General features: G+C 40.7%; 1 protein-coding gene across 17 annotated transcripts in view; it reads right to left on the bottom strand.

Annotated features, from left to right (window-relative positions):
* Positions 1–14,101, bottom strand: part of ZC3H13 (zinc finger CCCH-type containing 13) — a 47,173-nt gene extending 33,072 nt beyond the window's left edge. For 4 of the 17 annotated variants that reach the window (XM_088667177.1, XM_035110187.3, XM_088667176.1 and 1 more), the window contains exons 1-3: positions 13,787–14,101; positions 3,745–3,870; positions 2,016–2,125 (exon numbers count right to left, since the gene is read on the bottom strand). Coding sequence is in view for 4 of the 17 variants with exons in the window: in XM_035110187.3 (XP_034966078.1) it covers positions 2,016–2,125; positions 3,745–3,861 (227 nt within the window). In the remaining 13 variants the exon portion in view is untranslated. Of the gene's footprint in view, positions 1–2,015; positions 2,126–3,744; positions 3,871–13,786 lie in introns of those variants that run through there. The other 13 variants (XM_088667179.1, XM_035110188.3, XM_088667178.1 and 10 more) reach the window with 5 other exon arrangements.
* Positions 14,102–14,277: the final 176 nt, after the last annotated feature.

The following is a 14,277-nucleotide window of genomic DNA, read 5'->3' as shown; positions in this document are numbered from 1 at the left end:
GTACTGGAGAAGGGAGCCTGCAATTCTGCTCCTGATCTCTCAACCACTATTAAGATATCATCAATGTTACATCTGCACTTGGGATAGGTACCCTTGTAAGTGTACAGAGAGCACAGAAATCTACTGATTTCAAAGACTCTCCCTCTCCCCTAGTCTAGTAAGCATATTTGTACATAAAATTTAGGAATAACTATTTGGCAAAGCTACTTTGCACACATGCACACACACAGACTTTTTTAAAAAACACAACACTGATCAATACAAGAGACACATTTAGGTTATATTTAAAAGAAAATTCAGTTTTATGTAATTAAATCAGACCCACAACAAAATGTGGCTGGATTAATTAATTTAGTGCCCTATTCAGCCCTACTCTCTTTCCTCTCTCTGCCTGTCACTCCCATTTCAGGACTCTACTTTTTCACTCCCTGCCTCCTATTTCACAGCTCTCCCTCATTCCCTGTTCTCTGTCATCTCTCTGCTGTTATTGGTCTTGCTGCCACCTAGGAACCTCTGCTCCCATCATCCTTCCTGCTTCCTTCCCGTAAGCTGCCTCTCCTTTCAAGCTCTCCTCTGCTCCCTAGACTCTTTCCCTCCCCCTTCATTTCTTGTTCTTCCATTGCCACTGTCCTCTCGGCTGCCTTCTCTTCTGAGCCCCTGTCATTTCAGCATAACAGGAAGAATTAAATGCCTCTCTGGGTTGCAAATGCAATTGCTGTTCATTGCTCCATCCCTCTCCCTCATGTAACCGCATGCATGCACAATCTTCCTGGGGTTTTTTTTTTTTAATTTGCGGGGGGAGATTTGCCCCCTATGGTTTTGTAAAGATATTCAATGGCGCCTCGGAATTCACCTGGTGGTCCCACATTGGCTACAAAGCTGAAGGCATGCTGCAACAGAGTATATAAGCGATATATGGTCACTATGTATAATCAAAACTACCAAATGAATTTACATGAAGACATCTCCTATGGGGCGAGGAAATAATATTTTAATCTTCTGTTTGGTTTCATTCTCCTTTCATCACTGGTGCCCTGAATCTATAATACCTATAGAGTAGATGTTTGCTGGTTGAGTACATCTTAACATCTTTTAGTCTGCAATCAACAAAAGCATTTACAAATGGGAAGCAAGTCCTAATTGCAATTCCATGCTCGTGTGAGAGTAATAAATGTCAATCATAACCTTGTGCTTCACATGACAGCTGTCCTTCATTCTCTGTGTCTCTTTTATAATAAAAAATGAATGATTCCTAAAAGCATCACAAGACATATGATTTTTCAGCAATCATTGATGTTGCAATCCTATACATGTCTACCCAACTGCAGGTTCCAATGCGTTAAAAAGGGCTTACTCCTAGGTAACTGTGTATAGGATTATAGCCTAGGTTTCCTTCAGAAGATCTTTAAGTGCACAATATTCAGTCTTAATCGTAAATTAATTCCATATACTATTCAATCTTAAGCATTTTAGCTTTAAAAAATCTACATAAAGTGAAAACACAGAGAACTGTAGCTCTTCAAGAGTTACAAATCAAAACAATATTTTCACTTAAAGCAGTATTTTTAATCCTGCCTTCTGGTGGTAGAGACACAGTTACGAAAGCACAGTTTTGGCACAAAGGTATGCTACTTTGTGAACGTACAGTAAACCGTTTTACTGTCTAGCTAATAATAATGATTGTGGTGAAGTCATAGGCTGGGATTTTTAGTGTTGTATTCAGCAGCTACAATACAAAATTTGAGCAAATCAGAAGCTGCAGGAACATTATGCAACCATACATTTATTAGGTTTTCAATTCCCATTTGACATCAGGTAAAATTGTTCAAGCAAAAATTAATATGCAACAAGAACATTTTATAAATCTGAAGTTACACTCAAAAGGCAAGGCATAATCACACTTCCAAATTAATTGTATTTTTAATAAAGCCATATTGCTGCATTGTAAGTTTTAAAGAACTACAAGAAAACAGCTTTTGCAAGCATGTGAATATAAAGCTGAGTTCTTCATTTACCTTCTGTAACTGCTGCTAAAGCCTTTACCTCGTGGTGAAGGGCCATGTACGAATCTACATGTGTTCCCATAGAGGCAGTTGCCAGTCTTCAGCCAGTTACGGCACTGTGTCTAAGAGACAGACATTACTGGGTGAATTTCAAACTAATTTTGGAAGTACTGTTTGTGTGAAAATTCACAAAACAAATAATTCCACATATTACTCCCACCCAACAGTAACTTGATGAAAATCAATAGTCTTAGATCTGATAGTGATCTTTTATGAGACTTTGGATTATCCCAAGACATTTCAAAATGCATTTTCATTAACTACGCTGCCTCACCACATCTCTTCACCAACTAAGGGTCAACATCGCACTTTACCTTGACACATAATGCAGGTGAAGACATTTCTTTTCTCCAGGCCCTTAAATGGTTTTCAGCATTTTTAACAACCTTAGTTCATTTTATCAGCCAGTGTTTTAATATTGTTTATTGGTGTTGTTTAACCTGATAGGGATTTCCGCTTTTATATGTGTGTCTGTGTGCACACGCACACTTGCAGAGATTTGTTCTTAAATTGTTGACTTATGTAGTTTAGTCATGATTTTGTACTCTGTAGTTGTTTAGCTGTATGCTGCTTATCTCATCTAAATAGTAGGTTGCCTCATAACAGGTTTTTAAAATAGGTGACTCATAAATTTAATGTGCACTACCTCAGATGTGAAGTGTGCATGTAAACACTTTCTTGTGTGCGTGTCTCTTTTTTCTGATGACCAATCATCTACTTTAAAAGAAGCAAATACAATTCATCCATGCACACATCACATCCTACAGGGTATGGGTACATTTTGAACAAAAAAAGCAAAAATAAATAAATGGTCTTCAGTAATTATAGCACTCAACAGATCTGAGCAATGGCACTGAGAACAAATTGCCATCTTGCCACACCCCACAGAAGGGTCCTTCAACCATTAACTCCCTGCATAATTCAGACCATAGGCCACAGGAATAAACAAGGTGCATTACATCAAGAGAACCTGCAGAAGAGGAATGTCTAAATGGTTGCAGCCATGAAGCCAAGCTGCACTAAACAGGGCAAGGCAACACCACCACTACTTTAACATATGCAGCCAATCTCACTTAGGGGAAATGTAATCTCTATTCCACACAGGATACCATATCCTGAATTCAAAAGTTATCCACAGATTCTCCCCAAGAAATATCATAAGAGATTGCTAGCCAATTTGGATTTAGCATTCTTTGCTTAGTAAATAATAATTTATTAAGCTGGGGAAAGCACCAGCTCCACATGACCATCCTCTCTTGTCACATGGCAGCTTCAGTGTTGCAAATGGGACAGATTCTGGTTTAAGACCCCGATCCTAACATTAAACCCACAGTGCCCATTTTGGATGCAATGAGGATCTGTAAGTTAGTTTAATCAGGGCAACACATGGAGAAATGAGCACGTGGGCCCAACACTCCTTCCCATCTCCCTGAACCGCATTTAGAAAGCCAACGATGTTACTTCAGAACATGGCTCTCTGTCCATTCCACCCAGCCTCATCTCTGGTTGTGCCATGCTCCCATGCCCCCAGCACAATAATCTATAAGGCATCCGACTGCAATAAAAAAGCCTTCATAAACGTAAACTCCCACAACTGAGGGAAGTGAAACACTATTCCCAAACATGTCTGCTCTATGAGAGGAGGGGCTACATTAAATACAAATAATACTTTTCAACTCACCTCTGCAGTACTTCCAGTGCTGGGTCCAAGTCTTTCAAATACACTGGGTCTTCTGGATGTGCTATCAGATATGGTCTTGGTATTTTCCACTGTGACCTTCCTTCTAATTTTTGACATTTTGTACTACTTCAACCAAAAAAAAAAGCAACACTGTAAAATTCTCAAGCTGATCTATTGCAACTGAACTCATAGAAAAAATCATCTTCAGGAGTTTCTGCAGAAATCAAAGCAACAAATACTGGATTGTATTCAAGATGAATTATTTTGATTTTTATTTCATACTAGTTATGACCAGGGCCCATGTTTATGCTATGTTATGGCTTATTTCTCCTTCCTTCACTATCATCTCAAATAACATCAAGTCTAAGTGGCACCTAAAACACTTATAAAGCTAGACATTTTTCCTTTCCTAAACAATAATTATATCTATAGCAGCAACCAAAAGTATTGCTGGCATCAGATATCAACATGCCTAGAAAAAATAATGCCAAATAGATCAGTCTTTGTGTCACAGTAGTTTTTCTGAATACAATAGCGTACAAATCAATACCAATGTTCGTAATGTAACCCACTGTTCTGGATGGCTTCTTTCAGAGATAAGTTGGGCTGCTTCTCCTTTGAGCTACACAATCCATTACCAGCAAAAGTTCAGGGGCTAAAAATTGGGCAGATGTCAGATCCCAGCCAAAAATACAAATGTGGAACCTACTTGTGCTCAAACGTATCCAATAAGCCCTATTTAGCAGCCAACTGTAATACTAATGCAATTTAGACCCATTTGTAAGATGAACTGGGTTCTTGATCTGTGTAATTCAAACCAAGTGGCACACATCTTTTACGAGTATGATAATCACATCAAAAGTTTGCATATTTTCTCACTATTTAAGATAAGTTCTGGTGCATGCTAATTTATAGGACTGATTTTATAGGACTAATTTATAGGACATCTGTTCCGCTGATGGGGAAATTGCAGCTCAGGGAGCAGGATAGCAAAGGAGCAACTATTTTCAAAATGAGAATTCATTAAGTGAATAGCATAAGGAATACTTAACAATAAATTGGAACAATCCTTTTGTCAGGAGGGAAGATGAAATGAACACCAAGATTTCAGGCCCAAGATGGCAATTGCCAGGAAGGCTTCAGGTTAATCTATCCAATGTTTTCTCACTGAGGTAAGGGGTATCTACTGTGAATGAAGCTTGTCCTCCGTGCACACTATATTTTTTTGTGAAGTTTGTGACGTAATCGCAGGTGAATGTAGTACAGTGGAACCTCGGTTTACTACTACCTCCGTTTACGAATGCTGCAGACCCAGAAAGCGTGCAGAAGTGTGCCTTCGGCGAGCGAATACCTCGGCAAGCGAACGCCTCCGCAGAACGGATTGTGTTCGCAAACCGAGATACCACTGTATTATACGACAGGCATTGCTATTGCTGAGGCTGTTGTTGGGTATCATGCCATACCAGTATCAGCACAGCAAATATGTATTCGTCTCTCAAAATTCAATGACTGTGTTTGCCTCCCTCAACAGTCTCTTGCTACCCTGCTCTACCACTTTCCTTCAAATGCCTTCTCCAACCAGTGAAACAGAAGCAACCTTGATTACAGAATGTGAGTAGTGAGAAGACAGATTAATCACTGGTCCTGGTTCAGACAACATACTAGACTGGTACCTCTTGTTACAGACTTTCAGCTTACGAATGCGGCAAACCTGGAAGTGTTTACTTCCGGTTTCACCACGTGCACATGAGCAGAAGCGATCTGTGAGCTCTGCACATGCGCAAAAGCGGTCTGCGCGCTTCACGCATGCGCAGAAGCACTTGATTGCACCACGCACATGCGTGGAAGAGGCACTCTAGTTGTGGAAATTTTGGGGTGTGAATGGCACCCTGAAACTGATATAGTCCGCAACTAGAGGTACCACTGTTTAGGGAAACTTTTAATGTCTGATGGATTTCTGTATTTTAGAATTTCTGTTTTTTTGGAAGCCGCCCAGAGTGGCTGGGGGAACCCGGCCAGATGGGCAGGGTATAAATAATAATAAATTATTATTATTATTATTATTCAAATCTCAGCTTAGGTGGGTGCCATTGCCATTATAAAAGAACAAGGGAGGTGTCCATGGTGAGCTTCGGCATCTCTTTTTCTAGAAAAATAGCATTGGTTGTAGTCCCACAATGTCTGGAGGGCATCACATTGTCTATCCCTCACTTGTAATGTATGGTAGAGGATCTCATTTTAGAGCAAGGTAGGTTCCAGGTATTTCCCAGAATATACATTTCCCTTAAGATTTTTCAGGGGGGAAATGAAGGCATTCTAGTCATCTTAAAAAGAAAATACACCATATTGATTTTAAATCTCTCTGTTATCTAACCTGACTTTATGCTCATTAAGTTTCTAAGCAATTTATGAAATAATTCATTTCTAAAATGGGGGGGGGGTATACATAGGAAAGTTTGCTTTCCTACGTCATGATGCATCCTCCAAATGCAGCTTTGATTCAAATGTGCAAAGCAGTAACATAGGCCCCCCTCTTCAATATTCCAACCACCATTGCTTGCCCCAAATTTTAATAGTTTAGTGTACGACAGTCCCATTTTCAGAACTTACTGGGGATCAGTGGGCCTTAAAACAATCTGTACTCAATTTCAGTGGTCTGAAAATACCATCACCAGCTGTCAAGCCAACACAGGATTCTGGGCATCATCCAGTCAAGTCTCACAAATCCCTACAAGGTTTGGAGCTTCTTCTAAAACAATTTGCTTGCCATCACAGAATTGCAGATTTGGAAGGGAACCTTAGGGTCACCTAGCTCCACCCCCTGCAATGCAGGAATTTCAATAATCCTAAAATAGTGCCACTTCTCTTTTTTAAAAAATAAAATTGGTCCATCACAACTTCAATAGGCTGCTTATTTTATTTATATCCCAACCTTCAACAAATTATCAAAGGAAACTTATAATATGGATGGGGAACCTGGGGCTCTCCTGATGTTGAAAGACTACAGCTCTTTATCAGCCCATGCCATACACTTGGGAAAAGAAGTTACAGTTGAAATATGCCATTTTCAACAAGATGAAAATAGAAAGATCACTTCATGAATCAACACGTCATTTAGCCTTCATTTTCCAACAATCTGGAGAAATATTATTCTACCCTGGGGCCCTGCAACCAAATGGTGCAGTAGATGTTGGCAGGGTTTCCCCTCTATTTTTTACCTTTGGATTTTGGGTGGACACACAGGTGCCCAGCTACATTAAATTATTTGGACTGTTCAATGATTTATGTGAACACCCGCCCCCCTCTTTAATCTCTGGGGATATTTAAGAATAGCTTTTCAGTGTGGACCAGAAAGTGACTTACACATACAACAAGATGGTTCTTTCTACCGAATCAAAATGTATGTAGATATGGATATGTAAATAATATAATCTGTCTTACTGTTTCAGCAATCAATTCTATTCCCCCCTCACTCAGTCAACATTCAATGTTATGAGGCTGGCAGGCTGGGGGGAGAGGACTATACACCCTTATAATTTTTCCTGCAGATATTTTTGTACTTGTGCATATGTTCGTGGTTACCCCTAAGGTGACAAGCAAACAAGAGAAGTGCCGTCAATATGGTTCTGGCTGCATAAGTACAAGTAAGCTTTAATTACTATCAGTATATGGTTATTTAAAAACAAAACAAAAACAAAAAACATTTGGGATTTTCAAGCAAGTATATCAGTTTTAAAAATTCATTTGATCTAGAGACCTGAAATTTGTTGGCTGCCAGAAAATAATATTGTTTCTTGTTTTACTATTGTTTTAACAATAGCTACCACAGCGCTGTATACTAGTTAGTTCAATTCTGAATACAAGTTCAAACTATGACTGGATAAAATTTATTCCGACTAGACACTGTTCAGTGTTCTACAAGTGGACTTCCACTTGCACAACAGAAATTCTCCTTCCTTTCCTCCCTTTTCAGCACCCTCTCCCATCTTAATATGCTCAGGGGAATCTCCTAACACTCTGGAACAAATCTGGGGGGCTCATGGGGGCTGGCGAATCCATTCTCCCAATTGTGTCCTTTCCACTGACAAGACAGACACTGCTGCATTTCACCCATTAGGGTTACACACATAAAACACAGAACTGGAAAGTATATCTCACACACCTAATACTTAAAATGTGCCTGTCTATTTTTAAAAATATTGCTGACATACTTATTTAAACTATTGCTAGAGACAATATCAGATTATTTTCAACTGCATTTTTTCCTTATCTCCCTTTCATCATATCCAAAGACTGTTTCATAAAACTAGGTATTTAATTACCATAACTAATTACAAAAACTGCCTGTGCAGAGATGAAGAGTAGATGTATATAAAAAATAGGTCATGTAGTGTTTTTTGCATGCATCCTAAAACTGGATCATCATATCCAAAGACTGTTTCATAAAACTAGGTATTTAATTACCATAACTAATTACAAAAACTGCCTGTGCAGAGATGAAGAGTAGATGTATATAAAAAATAGGTCATGTAGTGTTTTTTGCATGCATCCTAAAACTGGATCATGGTGCTAGTCTTTGAATAGACCTAAATTTTCTCAACACTCTCACAAAAGTACAAATCCCAGAATTTCGGGGGGGGGGGAGAACCATAATAGGCAAACATAAACTGTGTAGCATATATATGTCCAGAAAGCACCACTTACATGAGAATTGCATGTAATGCATGGGACCAGGAGCTTGAAGACAATTTCAAATCCTAGGTCAATATGTAAAATTTATAAAAATATGAAATCCATGGAAGAGGGGGGAAAATGGGTCCTCTTTTTAGTAGGCGGGTGGAAATTTTGGGAATAGATCTATGCAATAATTTCTTATCAAACCTAAACTTATTTTACTGTTTTAACACAACTTAACTGTGTCCTTTAGTGTATTTATGAAATACACAGAGCAATCCTATGCATGCTTACTTAGAAGTGAGACCCACTCTATATGCTGTACTCTCTATATGCTGTACCCACTCTATATGCTATTGGGTAAGCTTGCATAGTGTGTAAGGATAAATTGTTTCAGGGGAGCAAGAAACTACAACAAGGAAGGAGTTAAGTCAAATCGACTGCAGACATACATGCATTTAGTATCTCTAAACTAGGGACTCAGCTACATTGGTAAAGAAAAAATGCTTTATATGCGTTATAATACTGTGAAACCAGATGGCACTGATGTCTTTCGTCAACAGGATTTCCGTTATGAAATTTACGTGTTTAACTTAATCACTTTTTTGATGTGTCTAAACCCAACCTAGATCAAAAGTCACCAGAAGAAGGCAAGCATTCACAAGTAATGAAGGCCCTATATACTCCTCTCATAAAGACAGCAGAATCTTATAGGTGCAGAATGTATCTCAGATTTGATTTTTGTATATATTTCAGTATACACAGATTTTATAATTTTCTAATGCTTTATGCAGATTGTCTGGTGGCGGTGTTTGTTATTTATTAAATTTCTATACCATCCCTCATCCAAAGATTGAAGGGCAGTTTAAAATATAAAAACACAAAAATACATATCATAATAGCAAACAATATCAATACCCGCCTTCCACCAGTTTCAAAGATCTTTTATGAAAATTTTCATACAGAAAAAAATGCAAAAGACAGGGTTATCACTGTTCCCCCAAAATTCCAGTTATTCTTTCGGGGGTGGGGATTAAAGTTTTTGAGAAAGAAACCAATTTTTCCACCCATAATTTATTTTTTTCTTTGCTTTCACAATGCCATCTGGGGTATCAGAATAAAATCTCTAAGAATTTCAGCAACCAAATACTCATCTTTTCTATTTCCACCGCCACGTGGAATTGCAATGTATAACACTTACAGTAGAACCTCTACTTACGTCCCTCTCTACTTAGGCCCGTTCCAAGTCGCGACCACGGCAAACCCGGAAGTAAACACCGGGTTTGTGATTCACACATGCGCAGAAGTGGCTGCCGCCGTCTGCATATGCACAGAAGCGGGCTGCCGCCAAATGCGCCTGCGCACAACAGCGTTTCTACCAGTGACCTGTTTCAACATAATGACAGGCCTCCAGAACAGATTGTGGTCGTGAGAAGTTCCACTGTACTTCCTTTTCTATGAAAAATGCAACGGTCTCACATTCACTGTCCTAAAGAATGGTATTTTCATACTTCCTACCCTAATGGAACACTTCATACACCAATTTTCTTGTGAGATTCCCTTCATGTGCAAACAGTTCTAGAGATCACATTTTGGGGTGCATTCCCAGTTCATACAAGGCACTTCTAGAATATGCCAACATATATGTTATCAAGGAAAATTGGCATCGGTGGTGGCTGAACTGTATTTCAGGCAATTAATGCACTAATACTGAACTTCTCACCAAGAAACCTCCAGAGTTCCTAGGAACACAGTTTCTATTCTTCATACCAGCTTCTACTCAAGAGTTTCTACTCACTGATAGCAGAAACACAGGATCAACCTCACATGCTTCAACTGTGGGCTAATAAATCCAAAACAGCCAATTCCCTCACACTGCACTTATATTTTACTACAATTTCTACTACATTCATAATATTTATTAAATCTATATGCCACCCTTCATTGTAAGATCTCAGGACAGTTCAGATAATATGAATGTGAAGGGTACCTCTGTCCAGTATACCTGAAGGAGTGTCTCCACCTCCATCATTCTGCCCGGACTCTGAGGTCCAGTGCCGAGGGCCTTCTGGCAGTTCCCTCGCTGCGAGAAGCCAAGTTAGAACCAGGCAGAAGGCCTTCTTGGTAGTGGCACCCGCCCTGTGGAACGCACTCCCACCAGATGTCAAAGAGAAAAACAACTACCAGACTTTTAGAGGACATCTGAAGGCAGCCCTGTTTAGGAAAGCTTGTAATGTTTAATAAATTATTTATTGTATTTTAATATTTCTCTTGGAAGCCACCCAGAGTGGCAGGGGAAACCCAGCCAGATGGGTGGGGTATAAATTATTATTATACCTTAAAAAAAACCCTCTGTGTTCTGTTTGCGGTTTTCTATGGATGTTTTAAGGGTAATTATTGAATTTAGCACTTTTGAAATAAATGACTACCAGCAAGATGCATGGTAATAAGGAGTTTTCCTTATTATTGTTCCAGCCTAAATACTGGGGCAAACCATTTGTCTTTGCTTGTTACCAAAGTCGGAACTATGATCCACAGCAACTTCTTATAAAAAGAAACATTGTCAATTTTATATCCAAATTTCAGTAGGACTGAGTACGGGTTCTTTTAGTCAAATTGGATGGTAGAATAGCAGCAACTTAAGAAAGGGAGTTGGTGTAGAACATGCACCAACTGAATAAAGCACTCTCTGAATATAGTGTCAAATGACTTAACACCATAGCTGTCAACTTTTCCCTTTTTTAATGGGATATTCCCTTATTCCGAATAGGATTCCTCGCAAGAAAAGGGAAAAGTTGACAGCTATGCTTAAGACTTCAATTTTACATACTTACCGAGAAGTAAGTCTCACTGAACTAAGTGGGACATCTGAGTAAGCATACACAAAACAGCAGTTCCACACATTTACCTGGAGTAAGCCTCACTTAACACAGTGAGACTTGATTTCAAGTAAACATGCACTGGCTTGTGCTGTACAGCTATAAATCTTTCTGATAAAGTGATCAGATCGAAAGAAAGCAGGGAATTTCAGCTTCCCACACCAAAATAAAAAACATTATACCTGACAAAATTTCCTTTTCTATATAAATACTAAAAGGCATGGAATCCCTGCTATCCTCCTTTGCATCTGGCCATTCAAAAACAAGAAAATCAGAGGGTAATGAGCAAACATTACATTTAACCTTTTACCACTGCTTAGTCTACAAAGTGAAAAATAAATACTACTTGACCACAAAACTAATGTTACAGTTCTGTGTACGCCGACTTGAAAGTATATCAGAACTGATTTAGTAGTCCTAGTAATATATCTTTACTCAAAGGAGATGAATGCCACTATAGCTATGATGGAAGAATAGTGGTAGATAAACCTTTTCATAAAAACAACATCACGTTTTCCCAAACATGCATACTCAGAAAAAAGTCCCACTGAAAACAGTGGGGCTTCCTTCCAAGTTCATTTGGTTTAGATCCGTCAATGTCCTGCTAACATGTTCCGGCGAACCTCTCAGTGGATTCAATGCTTAAATGGTATATATTTTGGAGTACGGAATCTTTTGGCGCAGAGTGCCAGATTTTTACCTCCCCGCACCCCTGTGGGGCAATTTTCACAAGGGGCATGACCACCACCTGACAGAATGTGACTGATAGGTGGGCAGTCTCACCTGTCTGTCAAAGTGGGCCCTTGAAGTGTAGTGAAAGGATAATGGTGGGCCAAGACTGGCCCACAGGCCAGAGGTTCCACACCCCTGGTATTCTAACCCTCTTGTAAATAATGCTGTGCCATAAATCTATGAAAACAGATTACAGAGTACAAATTTAAATGAGGAAAAATGTTTCCTTCCTATTCTGTGGCCTAGCTGGCAATTGTCAGAGATGCAGTGCTGCACAGAAAAACCCCTTGAATCCAGCAGGTTTCTTGGGTTCAGGGAGGCAAAGGAACCCATGCCTCTGGGTTCAAAGATCTACTTCAGCATTCAGTTTTCCACAGTTTTACCTGCCTGCCCATCACCAGATTCAGAGTACAAGTCTATCATAATTCCCACCCAATATATTTGCAAAAAAAAAAAGATATACCCATCACTAAGCACCATGTGATGCAGGGTACCAAATTCTAGAGCACAACTGAACTTTTTTAAAAAATTGTTTGCAGTGAATAAACTCTGCACATTCATGGTGTGAGGACTTTAGAGAAGTTATTTAATTTAGGGGTTTATCTCCCATCTCTCTTAACAACTTGTGGCATTCTGGATGAAATGTTCAGAACATAAGTGCTTTCATAACCACTGTAGCCTGCACAGACCACTCCCAATACTCTCTCACACTACACTTATGGCAACAAAAGATATCTTAATGTACTTTAACGTACAATGGTACTTAAAGTGATTTTCAATCTTGTCCTCCTTTTTCCACTGCTAGAACTTCAGCTGGTTATTAGTTTTATGCAAACACCCATATATACTGCAATTTTCACAGCAGTCAGAGTCAGTCATGTTTCTCAATTAACACCCAAGGCTTCTTTCCCACTCTTGCCTTTTGCTTCCATCTTCACCACTTGTCCTGTGGGCTTATTCAAGGTCAAAATAGCCCCTGTCCTCATGTTGAAGAGGTGTCAGCCTTTCACCTCACTTGGCTGCTATTGCCTTGTGAACTCACAGCAAGATCCCATAACGGTGCTTTGCCACCAGTGTTAGAAACTCATGTATTTAGACTGGATGCCAAATGACTCCTTAATCCAGGATTACAGTTGCCAAAATGGGAGGCCTAGTTGTCACTTTGAGGCCAGATGGCCCGGAAGTCGTATTTCCCCATATGACTTTTTGGTTCCTGAAATTCATTGATTGTGCAGGTCAAACAGTATTCTACAGGATGTGTTGCTAAGTGTGTGAAAACAGTCAAGATCCAAGGATCCCCAGGCACCCACACCTCCAGACCGGGGGGGGGGGGTCGCAAGGTGAAAAAGGCGCTTGGGGAATTTCAAACGCTGCTTGCCGCCTCCCCAAGGCGGGATGTGTAAAATTGGTTAAAGTAAGCGAATAAATAGAAGTGGACTGGGTAAAGCTGGATGGGGTGGTTACTGATGCTCCTTCGTAAGAGTTGGAAGGAATCTTTTGCCCCATGTGGGGCTCGAACCCACGACCTCGAGTTTAAGAGTCTCCTGCTGTTAGGGCAAATCTTGATTCCCAAATGAAGCCTCGTTTGGGTGCCCCCCCTATAAAATTCCCTAACACCTGCTCTACCAACTAAGTTACCCCAGGCCTACTGGGAGTTCTACAAAATATAAAAATGAGGATTAAATAACGCCCCCCCCCGCCAAACCGTTTCCACCCCCCACTGGCCCTCCCCTCCCCCAATGGCCCAAACGACTCACCTGCTTCCTCCGCCCCCGACCTGCTCCTCCTCCCCGCCGCCACCGCCGCCGCCGCCGCCCAGGGCGGAGAGGGGGGGAGAGGGCGAGGGGGGAGTCCGTCCTCCCGGGCCTAAGAGCCGCGCCACACGGGGAGGAAAGCGGGGAGCAGGCCTTGCTCCGGCTGTCGCCGCCTCTGCAGCAGGAGCACCACGGCGGCGGCGCCCTCTTCCCCTTCACGGCCCTATTCGCCTGAGGGGGAAAAAAAACACCACAGCGCAGGAAGCCCCCTACCGCCCTCCCCCAACGGATTAGTTTTTTCCCCTCCCCACTGCGCCTGCGCGACCAGCCACGGCCGCTCCTCCTCTCGCGGGGCCTTGCTTCTGCCGCAATGGATACCGGAAACGGAAACCCCTTCCTCCGCCATCGTTTCCCTTAGGCACAGAGAGCCCCTAACGGAAGGTGCATTGTACAGTATAGGCTTTTCGTTTATTATAGGGTTAGATCTTGAGGTG

Source organism: Zootoca vivipara, chromosome 3 (assembly GCF_965207765.1).
Source record: "Zootoca vivipara chromosome 3, rZooViv2.hap1.1, whole genome shotgun sequence".
Taxonomy (NCBI): domain Eukaryota; kingdom Metazoa; phylum Chordata; class Lepidosauria; order Squamata; family Lacertidae; genus Zootoca; species Zootoca vivipara.
This window is presented reverse-complemented; position numbering and strand designations above follow the sequence as displayed.